This window comes from Lonchura striata, chromosome 4 (genome assembly GCF_050655825.1).
Source record: "Lonchura striata isolate lonStrDom1 chromosome 4, ASM5065582v1, whole genome shotgun sequence".
Lineage (NCBI taxonomy): Eukaryota > Metazoa > Chordata > Aves > Passeriformes > Estrildidae > Lonchura > Lonchura striata.
In genome coordinates, this window is record NC_140706.1 from 9542317 (window position 1) to 9558514 (window position 16198).

A 16198-nucleotide genomic window follows, 5' to 3' on the forward strand; every position below is an offset into this window, starting at 1 on the left:
GAGCCTACTTGACAGTGGGGGAGTATAGCAGCGAATACCTTTTTGCTGCTTGTGAATGCTATTCTTGTGTTTTAATGTTCTGTTCACGAGTACCGGTTCTGGTGTTTGCCAGAAAGCACCAGAGGTCAACTCTGCTTGTAGGCTGATCCCATATGGCCTTTTGCAGGTAGAGTCAGTAAAACAGTCAGTATTTACTGCAAATAACTGTTAGAGTTTGTGGAGTTTGTCCACATTTGTTTGCAGGATAAAGATGTCTCTTCTCAGTATTTATCACTTCCTTAGTTATCCATCAAATACAGGGACCATTAGATAATTCTGTGCCTGCTTGAAGCTGTTTTACTGCAAGTGTAACATTTTTCCTGTAAAGCATCTCTCCTCTGATACAGTATGTTCTCAATGCATTTTATTTTAGGCTTTGATGGATTCCAATCTTCCCAGGTTACAGTTAGAACTCTATAAAGAGATTAAAAAGGTGAGTGATTTTTCTTTCATGTTATTTCTTCTGAAATGTGCTATTTAGTATGTGTTCTAGTATATTGGAACGTAGCATTAGTGTAAATTAGTAGTTTGTCTTTTAAGATCAAGGTCAAATCTTCATTTTTGGAAGGATTTGTGACTGTTTTAAAGTATTATTCTACTGAATTCCTCACTTCTGTCCCCCATTGTTTTGATTTAACTACTCCTTAAAGTTTATCTGGCAGAAAATGTGTGAGTATTTGGTTTGCATGGCAGTCTGAGTTAACCCTAATGATTCCCCACCCAAAGGAATAATTCATGATGTTTGCTCCACTGACTAAGCTGGAAAGAATAACTCAAACCAAATGGATGATGAAAAGTAGATGGAGGACAGTGGCATTCTTAATTGACACAACCTCATGGAGAATTAAATCTTGAAGTAACCTGATACAACTACTACTTTATGAATGTATGATGTGTACTTACAACTTCTTACTGAGGCATAGGGGAAAAGACTGAAGCATCTCTATAGCTATCAAAGTACAATACAGTTTTGTCCATGGGAAGAAATTTAGTAATAGCCCTTTTGAAGTTTGTAACTGCAGAAGAGAAATGCAATGTTTAGGACAGTATCACTGAAATTGTGTCTCTTGCATCTATAAACATGCGGTCAGGCTTGTATGGAGAGAAAATAGAGGTATTACTTGTCAGACAGTCATGATGCTGGGTTTTTCCATTTTTGGGGGGAATAATAGAGCTCTAGAAGATAAGTCACAAAACCAATGCGTATAGCTTTTCCTCTGTTAGATGTAGGGCCGTGTATGGATATCTTACTGTACTGCTGTACCTTAATGTCATGCAATATTTTTGAGGGTATGGAACATCACCTAATTAACAGAAAACAACCAACATACAAATTGCTCTGAAGTTTCTGCACATTTATAACCAGGTGTAGGAGGAAACATTTTGTCATTCAGTTGGCATATACTTCTTGAAGGGTGCTCTTGGATTTTTGACAAGTGAGAGAGAGGTAGCATGTGCAACAGGAGACTGAATTTTGTTTGTGCATCAGGATCACTTCAGAAGCCATGCCAGAATCTGTTGTTTGGCTGTGAACCTGAGAAATGCATGTTTTGTAAGCCAGATGCAAGTATTTTTTACTTGTCATGCTAACAAGGCTGCAAGCCTTTGATATACCAGCTGAAGAAAGCAATAAGGAAATGACAGTTTTTAAACATCTCAACTTTGTCTTCAGGGGACTCAATTTGAGAAGCATTTTGGTTGGGTTTGAACTACATTAGGTAGACACCCTCCTAGGCATCTGTTGACTTCCACAGTTTTCTTTATTTCCAACATTAGGGAATTGTACTACATCCCTAGACACTAATGTAAGGGCATTCTGGTTCAAGTCAGGTGCACACTGGAAGGTGTCAGTCCAGGCAAATAGAAACTAAACTTCAGCTGTCAATCCATTATGACTGCTACAGATCAGTATGTTGATATTTCCTTTGGTGCACTCAGAACATGAATATTGTTTATTTGCATATCTTCACTGGTGTCAATTTTATGCTTTATTTATATCTCTGCAAGTGTTCCAGTGATTTTCAGACTCTCATATCATCAGTGTTTCTTTCTTGGCTGATATCTTTCTCTGTGGTATTTTAAGCAGACTTCAGCAGAGCAGAGATCTCAGACACCTCCTTTTCTTTTGTGGTGTTCCTTGTTATTAGTTTTAGATTACTCAGAAATGCCATCTATAAAAATAAAGGTAGTCATTGAACTGACTTGGCTTCCTTTTGGCTAAAGGAAACTTGTGATTTCCAGACACCTTGTAGTTTTATCTGTTTAAGTAAAATATACATTATTGTATGTTAAAGGCAGTTTTTTGTAGGGAATGGTTTTGCATGATGAAATGTGATAGTTATATACTCTGTCTAGAATGGTGCTTCAAGAAGTCTGCGTGCTGCACTCTGGAGATTTGCTGAGCTTGCCCACCTAGTTCGGCCTCAAAAGTGCAGGTAAACACAGTCTAATAATAAACTTTACAAAGAACCTTTAAAGAGATACAGATGTTAAAAGAATGTTGCTGTTTGGAAGTTCTAAGTATGTTATTAGGAGGTTGGAGGAATTGCTATCACATTATTCTCTCTGAATTTATTTAATCAGTGTGTTTTTTTAATAGTGTTTTTGTTCTATGCTATACGTTAGTGTAGGGGGGAAAAACTTGTAAAGATAATGACTCGGATTTTTTAAGTGTATTCTTCTCTTGTATTCTGAAGATTCTTCCTTTTTTTTCCTATGTTCTGTGTAGCTAACAGGTACATTACTTTTGTATGATTTAGTAATACCACAGAACTAGAGTATGAAAATACTTTGAAGGGTACAGTTGTGCTGATCTCAAATCAGTTTTCCTCCTGTGCCATACTTAGGCCGTATTTGGTGAACCTTTTGCCCTGCCTAACACGGATAAGTAAGAGACCTGAAGAATCGGTACAAGAGACGCTGGCTGCAGCAATACCCAAAATCATGGCAGCCTTCGGCAATTTTGCAAATGACAATGAGATTAAGGTACCTTTCTTTATCCTATTAGTGCTCCCTGTTATATCCCAAAGCATGGTGAGTTACCAGCATTACGAATCAGATGGTGCAGAAAGCAGTGTTCAGCTGCATGTGTGAAATAAGGCAGTAGTTGGCTTTGCTTGATGTGCACGAAATAATGCTTTGGATAAATGAAAAATACATTTACTGGCTTCTTAGTTCATTTCTGATAAAAAGTTAATTAAGGTGTATTTGTTTTTAGGTTTTGTTGAAGGCTTTCATAGCTAATCTTAAATCCAGTTCCCCCACTATCCGTCGAACAGCAGCAGGATCAGCAGTAAGCATCTGTCAACATTCACGAAGAACACAGTATTTTTATGCCTGGCTATTGAATGTGCTTTTAGGTAAGATTCAGGGAAAAAAAAATTGCTTTATGTATAAGTAACATTACGTGTTTTTCCATGTAAGAATATGTATCACTTTGCATATCTGAAAGGTTTTCAGGTAAAGGAAGGATAATTTGGCTACCAGTTACACTGCTGATACTTTATCTAGCTGGTGTTAAGTTAGAGAAAGATACTTCTAAAGCTGTTTGTCTCTCTCTCTATGCTGCAGTGCTAGTAAGTAGTATTGAAAAGAAGTAGCTGAGGCTTAGGAAGCAAGTAGGTTGCTGGAAAAAGAGATCTAAGGATTCTGGGTCAGCTTGCACAGCATCAGGAGTCTGAAGACTTGCATAGTCCATCAGTTGGTTGCTAGTGCAGCAGGTCTGAGGTGGAGGGTACCCTGCTGTGCTCTAGGCCATGGTCACATACTCTGTGACCTTTTTTAGAAGGACCACCACATAGAATGTTATAACTTAAAGCAGAAATTTTTAGGGGTTTTTTATTTAAAGTGCACAATTTTGTATCAGGTATTGCTTCCTTATTTCTTCTGCTGGGAAGTTTGAATGGTCTGCAGGCTGTTTTGCAAGTCACGGCGAGAGGCGTCTCTGGCTTTCAGTGGAAACTTGCCTCGGATTAGTCATTGGCAAGAGGTTCTTTACTATGTAGACTGTTTTGCAAAAGGAGAGATAAGGGAGACCAACAGATACATAAGGTGTTATTATGTTAGCCTTGCTGCTTTCAAGAAGTGTGAAAAATTCAAATGCTACAATGTGACTTTGATCCCTCTAAAGTGATGTATTGTAATGTCCTTGGCAATGATGTAGCAACACGAAACACAAATGGGAATGCCAAGAATTGATTCTGTTTGTTTTTTTTTTTACCTCCTCCCTGGATAGAAGGTTGTGTTTTCTTCCATAACTTATATTAATTTTTAATATGCTTTGGGGTTGATTATGATTAGCAGGTAGATATATGGAAAAAAGTTCCCAAAACAGGGCAAAGTGCAAATACCTTTCATTAGGATAGTAGTGCATCTGTGAGCAAGGGAATTACACTTGGAAGTAAGCTGTCAAGTGGAGAGAGAAGGCAGGTGAGAGGAGCAAGAGAGTCTTGATCATTTGATGAAATCATCAGCTATTAAAAAAATAAAATTTTGTGGTTTTATGGAGCAAAATGTGGAAACAGGGAAGGTGAGGCAGGGTCCTCTGATCATTCTCCCATGCTGCTTAATTGATTATCAGTAGTATAAAATATATATTTTCAAATGTTTCTACATTTGGAAAACACTCTTAAATTGTTGCTAGGTTTTGGTTGCTCTGTTTTGTTGGGTTTTTTTAATTTAAAGAAGCTATTTTATAGGCTACATGAAATAACATTGTTTGTGTTGAAACTAACCACTGTCAGTAAGTTATCTGGCCACTTTGTTTCTCCCCTCAGGCTTGTTGGTTCCTGTAGAAGATGATCGTCCTACTCTTTTAATTCTGGGTGTTTTACTTACGCTAAGGTATCTCATACCTTTATTGCAACAACAAGTAAAAGATACCAGCCTGAAAGGCAGTTTTGGTGTAACAAGGAAAGAAACAGAGATTTCACCTTCACCAGAACAACTTATACAGGTAAAATATGAATAATAACCCTTACCTGAAGACTACTAATTGGGAGGGAAATAAATAAATAGTGATCTAGCATTAGTCTGATAGTGAACACTGTGAAATCTCAAATTCTTATTTATCTTGATAAATGATAGTTGATCCAGGGAGTGAAATTATTGATAAGTAATGACCAGACCTCTACCAAAAAGGCAGTTAAGTGGCTAGAATTGGTTGACATTTCCCCCTTGGAAGGTTGTGGTGAAGATCATACATACCGAGCACCAGTTAATCTTAATTCATTGCTGAAATTTGATGTTGTATAGGGTAAGACACATAATATGTTCTGTCTTCATAGAGACTTACTCCTGTACTCTGCTGGCTTTCAGGTTTATGAACTGACTCTGCACTATACCCAGCATCAGGACCATAATGTTGTGACTGGAGCTTTAGAATTGCTCCAGCAGCTCTTTAGAACACCCCCCCCTGAACTGCTCCATGCCCTGACCGCCTGCGGGGGCATTGCTCAGGTCAGTGTATCCAAAGATGAACCTGCCAGCAGGAGCCGCAGTGGCAGCATAGTGGAACTTATAGGTAAGCTCTGCTTTTGGTAGTTGGAGTAAAAGGAAATGAGCATACATCATCAGCTCTAGTTCTCAGTGTTAGTAAAAGCATGAAGGTTAAGTGAAATGTATGAAGCTATGCATGGCATTCTTTTTTTCCCCAGGCTCAGTAGAAGTTCTTTCCCTCCTTCTTTTAAGTGGGTATACATTCATTGATTAATGGCAAGCTTTAGAGGTGTTTTTTTTATAGTTTGTGTTGATAATTTTTTTTTTTGTTACACAAAGCAAGTTGAATATGCTTTTTTTTATCTCACAAAATGAATGTACTTACCAGTCATCTGACAACTGTGATTCATAAAAGCAGATCTAATCAGAGTTTGTATTAACTGAGAGCTCCTTGCTGAATACCAAAACCAGCATGAAATTAAAGCATGACTTAAGCTTATCCTTAACTGTTAAAATCAGCTATCAGCTTTCTTGTCTGTGGCGCGCATGTTCTTGAAATTCTCTTTAACTTCTACATACCTGTTTCAAAAGAATCAGTCTCTGATTGGATTTTGTAAGGAGTCTGTATGGAAATAATGGGTCAGCCAATATTGCTGCTTCTGGAATATAAATTATTAGCTGGAAGCAATCAAAGCAGGGAAGTTTAGAACACATTTTTGAAAGCAAACTACACACAAGTGGCACAGAATAGTAAAAGAAATTTGGTGTCGAATGATCAAAAAACCATGGACTTCAAAAGCAACAAGTTTGCTATTTTTTCCTGGCTTTGGTTTATTTTTGTTTTGTTTTTGTGGGTTTTTGGTTTTATTTTGTTTGGTTGGTCTTTTTCTTTTTTCCCACTTGTGGCTATTAGAATTCCTTCATGATTTCATTAGCTCTGTCTTTGCCCTGATGTGTTACTTTCTGTGATTTGCAGCTGGAGGGGGGTCTTCATGCAGCCCTGTTCTTGCAAGAAAGCATAAAGGTGATTATTTTTGAAAACAAATCTTTAATTGCATTCCTTCCCGATATTTTTGGGGTTGTTTTTTTCCCCCTCCCCACTTCATTGTCTTGCTGAACTTGGGTCTTCATTCACAATTTCCTGTGTTATCAGCTAAGCTTAATCATTATAAATAGTGAAAAAATTCTGATGCAATTTCTGATATTGTAATCAAGATATTCTAAAATAATTTAAAATAATAGAATTTTACTTTTACTGTAGCTCATTGGCAAAGTTATGTTGATGATTGTGATGCAGTTTTAACTTCTTAAGAGCAAATGGAAAAATCATCTCTCTGAACAGGGCATCCTTCTTTTTCATGGTAATAATTACACCATTAATATAACTTGCAAAATAATTAACTTTCCTGGTTTTATTAGCCCTCTTTTTTTCTCTGTAATTCACTAATGCATGTGTATGTTTGCATGCTTCAATATGATGCTTTTTATTTCTTTTTCTGTTCTTGATGATTAATTCTATACATTTTTGTTTTGCCTGTGTAGATTTTCTTTCTTCAATAGGTAGTTCATTTAGCAGGATTTTAAAGAATACTGTTTGTTCTGAAGTATTCTTTTCCCTGTTTGTGCATGGAAGTACTTTATATTTAGTTGTATGTTTACACTTTGATTTAAACCGGTCATATCCCTATGACAGAATCAGTTTAAGTACAGCTGTTTAACACTTTCATCACCTGCATTAGGTGAGCAAACTGCAGTGAAACTTTGAGTGTGGTGTAGTCACTGCAAGCATTAGTAAGCAAGAGATGTGCAATGCTGAAGAGAAAAACTTCAAGGAAAAATAGTTTAAAACTAAATGAGGTTATATAAACTTGAAGCACTATTACAGCTTATACTTTCTCCAGATATGTTCTTCAATTTTCATGTGCAAGGAATCTCATAATGCTTAAATAACTTTATCTGTATGCTTTAAGAGTATGCCAAAATGTAAAGTAGTGGTTAAAGCTGAATGAAGTAGTGTTTACAGATGCAGGTATCTTTTCTAGTTTAGAAAGGACATATTGAAAGAGTGGGTGTCTGAAAGTAGATATTGCTGCAGCATCCAAAGGTGAGACAGAATAAAAAATCAGAATAACAATGCATATCACATGTAAATCAAAAATGGTAAATTATCATTTAGATTCTTTGTCTTGTTGGTAGTCTTCAGTGTAACTTTGAAGTATTAATAATAGTGTAATTTCAATTAAAGTACTTGTTAAAATACTAATCTTTCACTTGGTAAGAAAACACGTATGAGTCATCAGCTTTCATCCTTTTTCAAGATTATGGTATGAAGATTTTGTGGTCTAAACAATGGCATAAACAATTTGAAGAAATGCCTTCACAATTTTGTACTTTGTACAGGTTCTTTTTTAAATTATGAATTGTTCATTTCCTGTTGTAGAAAGGAGGGAAAATCCAAGCCTAGTCCCACTTCCTCCTTGAAGTCATTTTGCAGTCATACAGAGTAATGGACAATGGATGGGACTTCTCAAGCTGTAATGCTCCTTTGTGTGTAGGGGTGTAAAGTGAGGCTGATCTACAGAAATTTCTGTTTCACATCTTTGTAATTTTCCTGCATCAGATCAGCTTCAGTTCTGAGCAGCTGGCCTGCATTGGTTCGTTTATGTTTCAACTTCAGAAGATTATTTGCAAAAAAGGCTGAAAACTCCTTTTGAAATAAAAGCCTGTGTTTTGAAAGCAACTTAACTGGATTTTTTCTTATCAAATAGAGGGAAAGTATCCTGCTCTGTGTATTATATACTCATCTGATACATTTAAGCATACTAATGTGTCTAATGACTGTTTCTCAGTGTTCTCATTCTTTCACTTACTTTTAGAGATGGTCAGCCATGGAAAGCAAAACATCATGGTTTGTTTCAGTACAATGGCTATAAATGAGAAAAATAATAGAGAAGAATATATTATATTTTGTGCTTTTTGTTGGGAACTCATAGCAGGGTTTTGCTCATTCATTCATAGGAGTGTGTAGTTCTCAATTACTTACATTTTACATAGAAGGAGCATGGAAATGCCATGTTTGCTTTTCTGCCTTACTTACAGGTTAGAGTATCATAAATCATGCTTTTCAGAGGAAGGTAATTCTACAGTGGTACTGCTATGTATCAAAGCAGTAGAGAAAAAGAAATTAATACAAAAGTGTTTTATTTTTTTTTTACCCCCAGTTAACTTCAATAAGGTACAAAGGTATTCACCCAGAGATTTCCAAACTAGTTTCTTGCATTATGAATCTTAAACTACCAGTGCAGCTTGGTAGTTTAAGCAGAATGGTCCTTCTCACAGCACTTACTGTGAATCCCTCTGTCTCAGCAAGGGACTTGCAATGTGTAGAAGGATGAGCTTAGCAGCTCCCTCTGCATTCCACATGCTGTCCTGTGGACAGACTTTTCAGTGCAGTTGTGTCCTTGGTTGCCTTCCAGGCAATGTGCATCTGCAGGTATCTTTCTCTTTCCACTGCCTGTAATTTAAGTAGATAATCCTCTGTGAGTAAGAGGACTCTGTTGTGGTTGGGTTATGTTAGAAGTGGTTCTCAAGTTTCTTCTGGCAAAAGCATCTCTGAAGACTTTTTGCCTTAGTAATCCTTAGCTCTCCATGGTTGTCCATGGTTCTTTACCTTGTCCATCTGTGTTGTCTTGTGCTTCTAAGTCTGCACTGCTCTTCCCCGTGGGCTTTTTATGTACTGTTATATTTGGAGTTCTGAGCAGCCTTTCATAATTCTTGTATCCTTAAGGAGGAGGAAGTTTTTTATGCTATTACTTGAGGTGCATTAATGCCCCTCAGAGTTGAGGGCAGACATCAAGATGCTAGGTATCAAGTCCTTAAAAATAGCACATACTTGATGAAATTAGTGGGATCCTAAATGTAGTCCACAAAAGTAAACTAAAAGTAATAAGGTTGTAGGTAGTTTCCTGAATAGTTGCACTGGTAAATAAAATTACTTAACTCTGTTTCCCTGTCACTGCTGCCTGTTTTTTTCTTGATGAATTAGTGAGGGACTGGATGTACACTTTATTCATTCCCTTCTTCCTTTTGTCCGTTATCTATCATAGCTATGAAAAATTATTTGGATAAACTTTTTAAAAAATAGGTTTCACATCTGACTTCAACTGTTCAACATTTCAAACTGACCATAATTTTTGAAAATTAAAGGTTTTTCTTATATCACTTCTCAGGTAAAGTACTTCTTGGTGAAGAAGAAGGCTTGGATGATGACTCTGAAACCCGATCTGATGTCAGTGCTGCATCATTTGCAGGTACATGCTTTTCTCTTTAGCAGTGCTGCCAGCAAATACATTCTGTTATTGCTCTCTGCAAAACGTGCAAGTGATGTGTTATGGTGGTGAATAAGCGTATGGGCATTCAAAAGGCATGGTAAACAAAACTGAAACCATAAATACTGCTGAATGTAAAGCTTAATGAAGTTGACTGCATTCCTTTATAAGATGCCTATTTTCCTGCCTACAGTTTAACTGTTTCATTACACACTTTCTTTAGCCTAGTTTATGATGTGGTTTAGCCTGTGTTTTCATGTTGAGAGTGAAACCCAAGTTCAAACACTGGATTGACTCATAAATGCCTGTGTTTTGCAGCTTCTGTGAAGGGTGAGATAACCAGTGAACTGGCTTCCTCATCAGGCGTGTCGACAGCGGGGTCGGTGGGGAGCTCAGCTGCTGATCCCGCGGGACACGACATCATCACAGAGCAGCCCCGTTCACAGCACACGCTACAGTCAGACTCTGTGGACCTGGCAAGCTGTGATCTGACAAGTACAGCTGCTGAAGGGGAGGATGATGAAGTGCTCAGTCGAAGCTCCAGCCAGATCAGTGCTGTCCAGTCAGATGCCACTATGGATTTGAATGATGGCACACAGGCTTCCTCACCAATTAGTGATAGTTCTCAGACTACTACAGAAGGTCCAGACTCTGCTGTAACCCCTTCAGACAGTTCTGAAATTGTAAGTGTGCAGCGGGCAGAGGGGGGATCTCCTTCTACTGAGGGGCCCGACATATCTCAGAGCTCTTCCATGGAGGGCCCAGACTTGGACTCGTCTCCTTACTCGTCTTCTACTTTTCAATCCTCAGCTAGTAACAGTGGAAAGGTCAGCAGCTCACACCTCCATTGGAGAGCTTGACCTCCTTTTAACACTTCAGCAATAATTAAAAACTGCAAAGCTGTAATCAGTGTGTTCTCTGGGTAGGTCATATGAAGGCATTACAGATTTCACTCACTGAAAGAGTGGCAATATCAAAGCCTTGACATAAATATATCCTCTTAGTAGTATATCCACAATTTTGTATAGATATATTAATAATTGTTTTGGTGCAGGAGGGTTAATGGAAGTGTTAAAGGGTGAACAGTTTATTTGGAATGTTAAAGATACATTTTTGGGGCACAATGCTTCACACTGCCTTCTGCCTGTGCTTTTACACTTGGCAAGTACAACTCATCCTTTTTTTTTTTTTTCTTTTTTTTTTTTTTTTTCCTTTTTATTCCATCTTAAGCATTTCCCCTATAATGGGCAAATACTGCATGATTTACAAATGTAGCAGTTACATATCTAATAAACACCTGAAATGTGCATACAGTATATCTATTTTAGGACGTTTGTCTCTCTTGGGCAAGTGTATTGTGAGGTTGTAATAAAACCAGCAAAAATACAATTATTGGGAGCCAGAACAGAAAATTCAAAAGGGCGAAAATTTAGAACTTCTTAAGACTTTTTCAAACATTATCAAGCTTTTGGCTCTATTTTTTTGATTGTAATTTGGAAGAGTAATAGTCTTTTGGCACTACAAAAAATAGTAAGTGTATAATCATGCTAAGCAAATACATCTGCAAGTGTAAAGATTCAAGAACCAAAGGAGTGATGATAATTGCTCTCTGAATTAAACAAAGGCAATTCAGAGGCCAAAGGGAGCAGGCATTTATTGACTAGGTGTGTTTATTGGCACAATGTGTTTATGCAAAGTCTTGTCAGTTGGCATACTGTTTACAAGCAGTAATTACATGTAAAATTATCCTTTCATAATTGACAGACTAAGTGGTTGTCCAAGTTACTGACACACAAGCTTTTTAATTAACAATTTCCAGGTGCTTTTAAAGACAGGAAGTAACTGAAGAAGGGTCCTGTTTTCTGAAAAATTAGTGAAATTTGTTTTTTTTTTTTACTTTACTGTTATTGATCATTTTGCCTGATTTTTATGGTTATTTTTCCATATAACTACTGCCTATATATTGCCTTGGTTCCAAGGGTCAAACTCTCATCCAGATGAGTCCATTTTAGTAGTCTCTGGCTTTGAATGAAGAAATTAAAATACTTTAAACTTATTTGTCCTTTCTTGTCCTACACAGTGTGTTCTCAGTTTGACTTCACATATCTAGGACAAGTGAGGTTATGGCGGAGTTTAACTGCAAGGGCCAAGTTCAGTTTGTGTCTGGAAAGGTGTTGGTTGTGATTTGTAACTGCTGAGAAGAAACATTTGTGATGAGGGAGCAAGGGGAGCAATGGACTGTTTTACCTTGTTCCTGTTGGTAGCCAAGTTCATAGTGCATCTGAGAGACTCTCAGATGAAACTGTGGCCTCCAATAGCCCCAGAGCTGCAGGAGGAGGGGAAGTGCTTTGGGGCTTACATGCAGCTGGGCACTAATATTTATCAGGCTCACATTTGCTTTCAGACTCTTTCTAGATTATTAACACTGCATGTTTCAAATTTAGTACTCTCTGTGAAGAGATATTATTTTAAGTCCTATCCTTGCACTGTGTAGGTTTTGGAGGGTGCTGAAGGACAGTATTCTGGAATGCAAATTGGGCAGCTACAGGATGAGGAAGATGAAGCTACAAATATTCTCCAAGATGATTCTTCAGAGTCCTTCAGAAATTCTTCTCTTGGTATGTTGATAAATACAGGGGTGGGCCAGACAGGTGGCATCATTAGACAGGTGTTCAGGTGCATCTGCACTTGAAGGGAGTGAAGACTCATGTGATGGATATGAAAAACAAATAACTAGATATGTGAAATCAGGAATATATTTCAACACTTGGGATCAATCACTTGTTTTGATCACTGGTAATTTGTTTTTCATGTTTGTATAATTAAGTTTAATTAAAGTGCTTTTAGTTTGCATCTGAAGTGAGATTTCATGAATTGCCTTTTCTAAAGCTCTTCAACAGTCTCACCTGCTGAAAACCACGAGCCATAGTAGGCAGCCCTCTGATAGCAGCGTGGATCGATTTACATCCAAAGAAGAGGCAGCCGATGCTGGTGATCACGAGAACAAGGTGAGAAGTAATCACAGTGGTCAGTTTTAAAGTTCAAAACAATTAAGTTTAAAAAAAAATTTAAATGACAGTTAGGATGAAGTAAATTCTCGTGGTAAATGTGGGAAGCATGTATATGTGATGTGCCTCATTATAGGTCAAAGAACTCAGGTTGGTAGGGAATCTGAGTTACAGCCTGAATTTCATTTAATATAAGATGAATATGTAAGTGTGATATCTTAAATGCAATCATCACCAGCAAAGCCATATCAGAACACCCTACTGAGAACACAAAACCTATTTGTTTGTACATTAGTAGCCTACACTGATAGTTTCTTACTTGAAATATTTTGTGCTGATTGCTACCTTCATGATCTCCTTAGGGATTAGTCTTTGAGCCTGGTGCCATTCTAACTACAAGTTACTGATTTCCTCTTACATTTTTTTTACTTTATCTTTGGACCTTATTCTGAGCTGGGGTGAAATTTTCATTTGTGGCAGGCAGTAATAGATCAGCTTGGACTGTTGGGGAATTCTAAATGTGAAACTACAGAAAACAACTTAGAGATAATATGCTTTTCATACAAAGTTTCCAAAGTTTGGTGGCAACAAGTGGTATATACCTGAGTATGCTCTTCACATGCAAACAGCAAGTCTAGGTAGTTTAGAAAAATCTACAGTAAAATATTTCTGTAATAAAATTGAATCAGTTCTGATACAGGATATAAACTTCTCCAAAGCATTGCACTTTGAGGCCTTTTTTTGGAATATATATTAAACTACATATGAATATTATGTATTCATTTTGTATTAAACCTTTAGACATTTGAGGATGTGCAATATTTCTAAATCCTGTGCTAATATTGAAGATGAATTTTTTTCTGTATAAACATTGTGATTTGCCTTCACTAGCCCTCCAGGGTAAAGGGGGACATCGGGCACTACACTGACAGAGACTGTGCTCCTTTGGTGCACTGTGTCAGGCTGCTGTCAGCCTCCTTCCTGCTCACTGGAGACAAAGGAGGTATGTTTGTCTTTGAGCTTCATTGGCTTCTGTGTCTCTCAGTGTAGGAAGTTGGAAATGTGATCACTCTGCTCTGTCTTGGTTTTGATCTGACTTCATTGGAAATACTGGATGTTTTTCTGTGGCAGTCCCTGAATACCACATCTGCATTTTTTTAAAATACATCCAGGGATGGGGACTTAACCACATTCCTGTCATGGTGTATGACTGATTTAAGGTGTTTGTTCTTTTTCCCTTTTCTAAACTCTTACTTGCTCACATGCCCATATAATATATTGGTTTTGGAAGGAGGTGAGCTGGAAGTATGTTATGGCTGTATTAGAGTATTTCAAATATATTTCAAATACTGTTCATTTGAGGAAAGTAAAAAAGCAGCCTATATATCACTGCTGTCTCTGACAAACTGGAACTGCTTGCTCTGCCTTCATATTTTTGTACAGGCTAAGCTATTTTATTTTATATAGTGTTACTAATTAAATGTAAAACAATTCAGGAAGCTTTTAAAGACCTTCCTTTTAATAATTTTTGTTTCTTCTCCGCAGCTTTAGTTCCTGATAGAGATGTGAGAGTCAGTGTAAAAGCCTTGGCAGTAAGTTGTGTTGGAGCAGCTGTTGCACTTCACCCTGAGTCCTTCTTCAGCAAACTGTATCAAACACCTCTGGAGGCAATGGGAGAAGAGTATGGTATGTTGCAGTGCACATATCCCATTTTATTACTGTGTTTGAGTTTTCAAATAAATTAGGCAGTATCTACTCTGAAAACTCCAAACCCAGTTTGGTATTTGTGAGCAAATACTGCACAAATTGGAATGAATGTGCTGTGCGTGTGGTGAGGGATATTTTTTGTAGTAAGATTTAAGTTCCAGTGGATGAGCTTGCTTCTGACAAGTTGAAGCTGTTTTAAAACAATGAGTATGTGGAAGGAGTTTGTGTTTTTTTTTTACAAATGTTTTCTTCCGATTTAATTTAGTCTATGTTATAGTTGGTTTCTAAGCCATTAGGTTCATTTTTACAAATGAATTCCAGGGATCTGGAGTGTGCAGCTGGTTTGATACATTGACCAAAATGCTTCTTCTGTTTCTCTGGAGCATTTTGTGTACAGTTGAAATAAATCACTAGTGTTTTTAAATAGGTGATCATTGGTGTGAATTGTATGATTGATCTGTAGATTGCATGCACAGAAAGGGATCTCAGAGGGGTACAACTATGGTGGGCATGTTTTGGATGTGCTGATGTTGATTGTCCAATAATTGAGACCTCCATTGTAACATTTTTATGAATCAGTAAAGTCTAATACTAGTATTTTTAAAATAAAGTAGTTGTAACTTATTTTCTTAGAGGAGCAATATGTGTCAGACATTCTGAACTATATTGACCATGGAGATCCCCAGATTAGAGGAGCTACTGCCATTCTCTGTGGAACAATTGTCAACTCCATTCTAATTAAATCTCGCTTTGATGTGGAAAAATGGCTAATAAATGTCAGAAGCTCAACAGGTAACTATTTTATGGGTATCTTTTTGTCTTTTAATGTAACATTGCAATGTTTCACTGCTCTAAATTATTTTTTTTTCTTTTTTTAGGAAATCTCTTTTCCTTGATAGACTGCATACCTCTGTTACAGAAAACATTGAAAGATGAGTCCTCTGTTACATGCAAACTGGCTTGTACAGCTGTGAGGGTAAGCAGTAGGAATTTATTTGCACCACCACAGATCACAGTTGTGATTCATTACTGGGATGCTGCTATGCACAGATGTGTAAACATCCAGCATAAAATGATTTCTTCCTGAAGAACTCTATTGGCCCTGAAAGTAATTATATGGTTAGATCATGTAGCCTTGTAATCTAATAATGATGTTTCTCATGAGAAATGTACTGGTATGAGCTTTAATGTTACATTAACCAATAGTAGGATGAGTGCACAAGATAGACTATCTAGGCTGAACAGGGGAGTATGAGCATAGAATACCTGGTTGTAGCCTGTATTTGGAGAAAAAAATTAAATGTGAGAAATTACAAGTAAAATAGTGATTATTTTCTGGAATAATTTTTTAAAGTTGGAAAGTATCAGGAAAGCTAGTGGTTCAAATTGGATGAAAGATTCCTCAGGCAATTGTTAAAACAGAGTTGACAGCTGAATTGGTGAGTGGAATTTAGAGTATGTGAATTTTATTTCTGTAATAAAATCTGTGGAAGGTGTTTGGTGAAAAAGCAGTAGGGTGAAGGAGTGAGCTTTCTTTGAGAGTTTTTCCAATAAAGTAGAACACGGGCAAATCAGAGACTTAAGGACCTGTGAGGCAAAGCATAAATTTTTGTAAAATGTAGATAGTTTGTGTATGGGAATTACAGTTTTATAATGCCAAGAGTAGGGGCTTGTGATACA

General features: G+C 37.1%; 1 protein-coding gene across 2 annotated transcripts in view; it reads left to right on the plus strand.

The window, feature by feature from the left end:
• The window catches only part of HTT (huntingtin), a 77003-nt gene that overhangs the window by 9481 nt on the left and 51324 nt on the right, over nucleotides 1-16198 (plus strand). The window contains exons 4-18 of one of the 2 annotated variants that reach the window (XM_021550734.4): nucleotides 413-472; nucleotides 2395-2474; nucleotides 2886-3024; nucleotides 3257-3398; nucleotides 4815-4993; nucleotides 5356-5560; nucleotides 6452-6499; nucleotides 9705-9785; nucleotides 10122-10486; nucleotides 12298-12421; nucleotides 12693-12811; nucleotides 13703-13814; nucleotides 14357-14497; nucleotides 15152-15310; nucleotides 15397-15494. In XM_021550734.4, the coding sequence (XP_021406409.3) occupies nucleotides 413-472; nucleotides 2395-2474; nucleotides 2886-3024; nucleotides 3257-3398; nucleotides 4815-4993; nucleotides 5356-5560; nucleotides 6452-6499; nucleotides 9705-9785; nucleotides 10122-10486; nucleotides 12298-12421; nucleotides 12693-12811; nucleotides 13703-13814; nucleotides 14357-14497; nucleotides 15152-15310; nucleotides 15397-15494 (2052 nt within the window). The remainder of the gene's footprint in view (nucleotides 1-412; nucleotides 473-2394; nucleotides 2475-2885; nucleotides 3025-3256; nucleotides 3399-4814; nucleotides 4994-5355; nucleotides 5561-6451; nucleotides 6500-9704; nucleotides 9786-10121; nucleotides 10487-12297; nucleotides 12422-12692; nucleotides 12812-13702; nucleotides 13815-14356; nucleotides 14498-15151; nucleotides 15311-15396; nucleotides 15495-16198) is intronic. The other variant, XM_021550735.4, reaches the window with a different exon arrangement.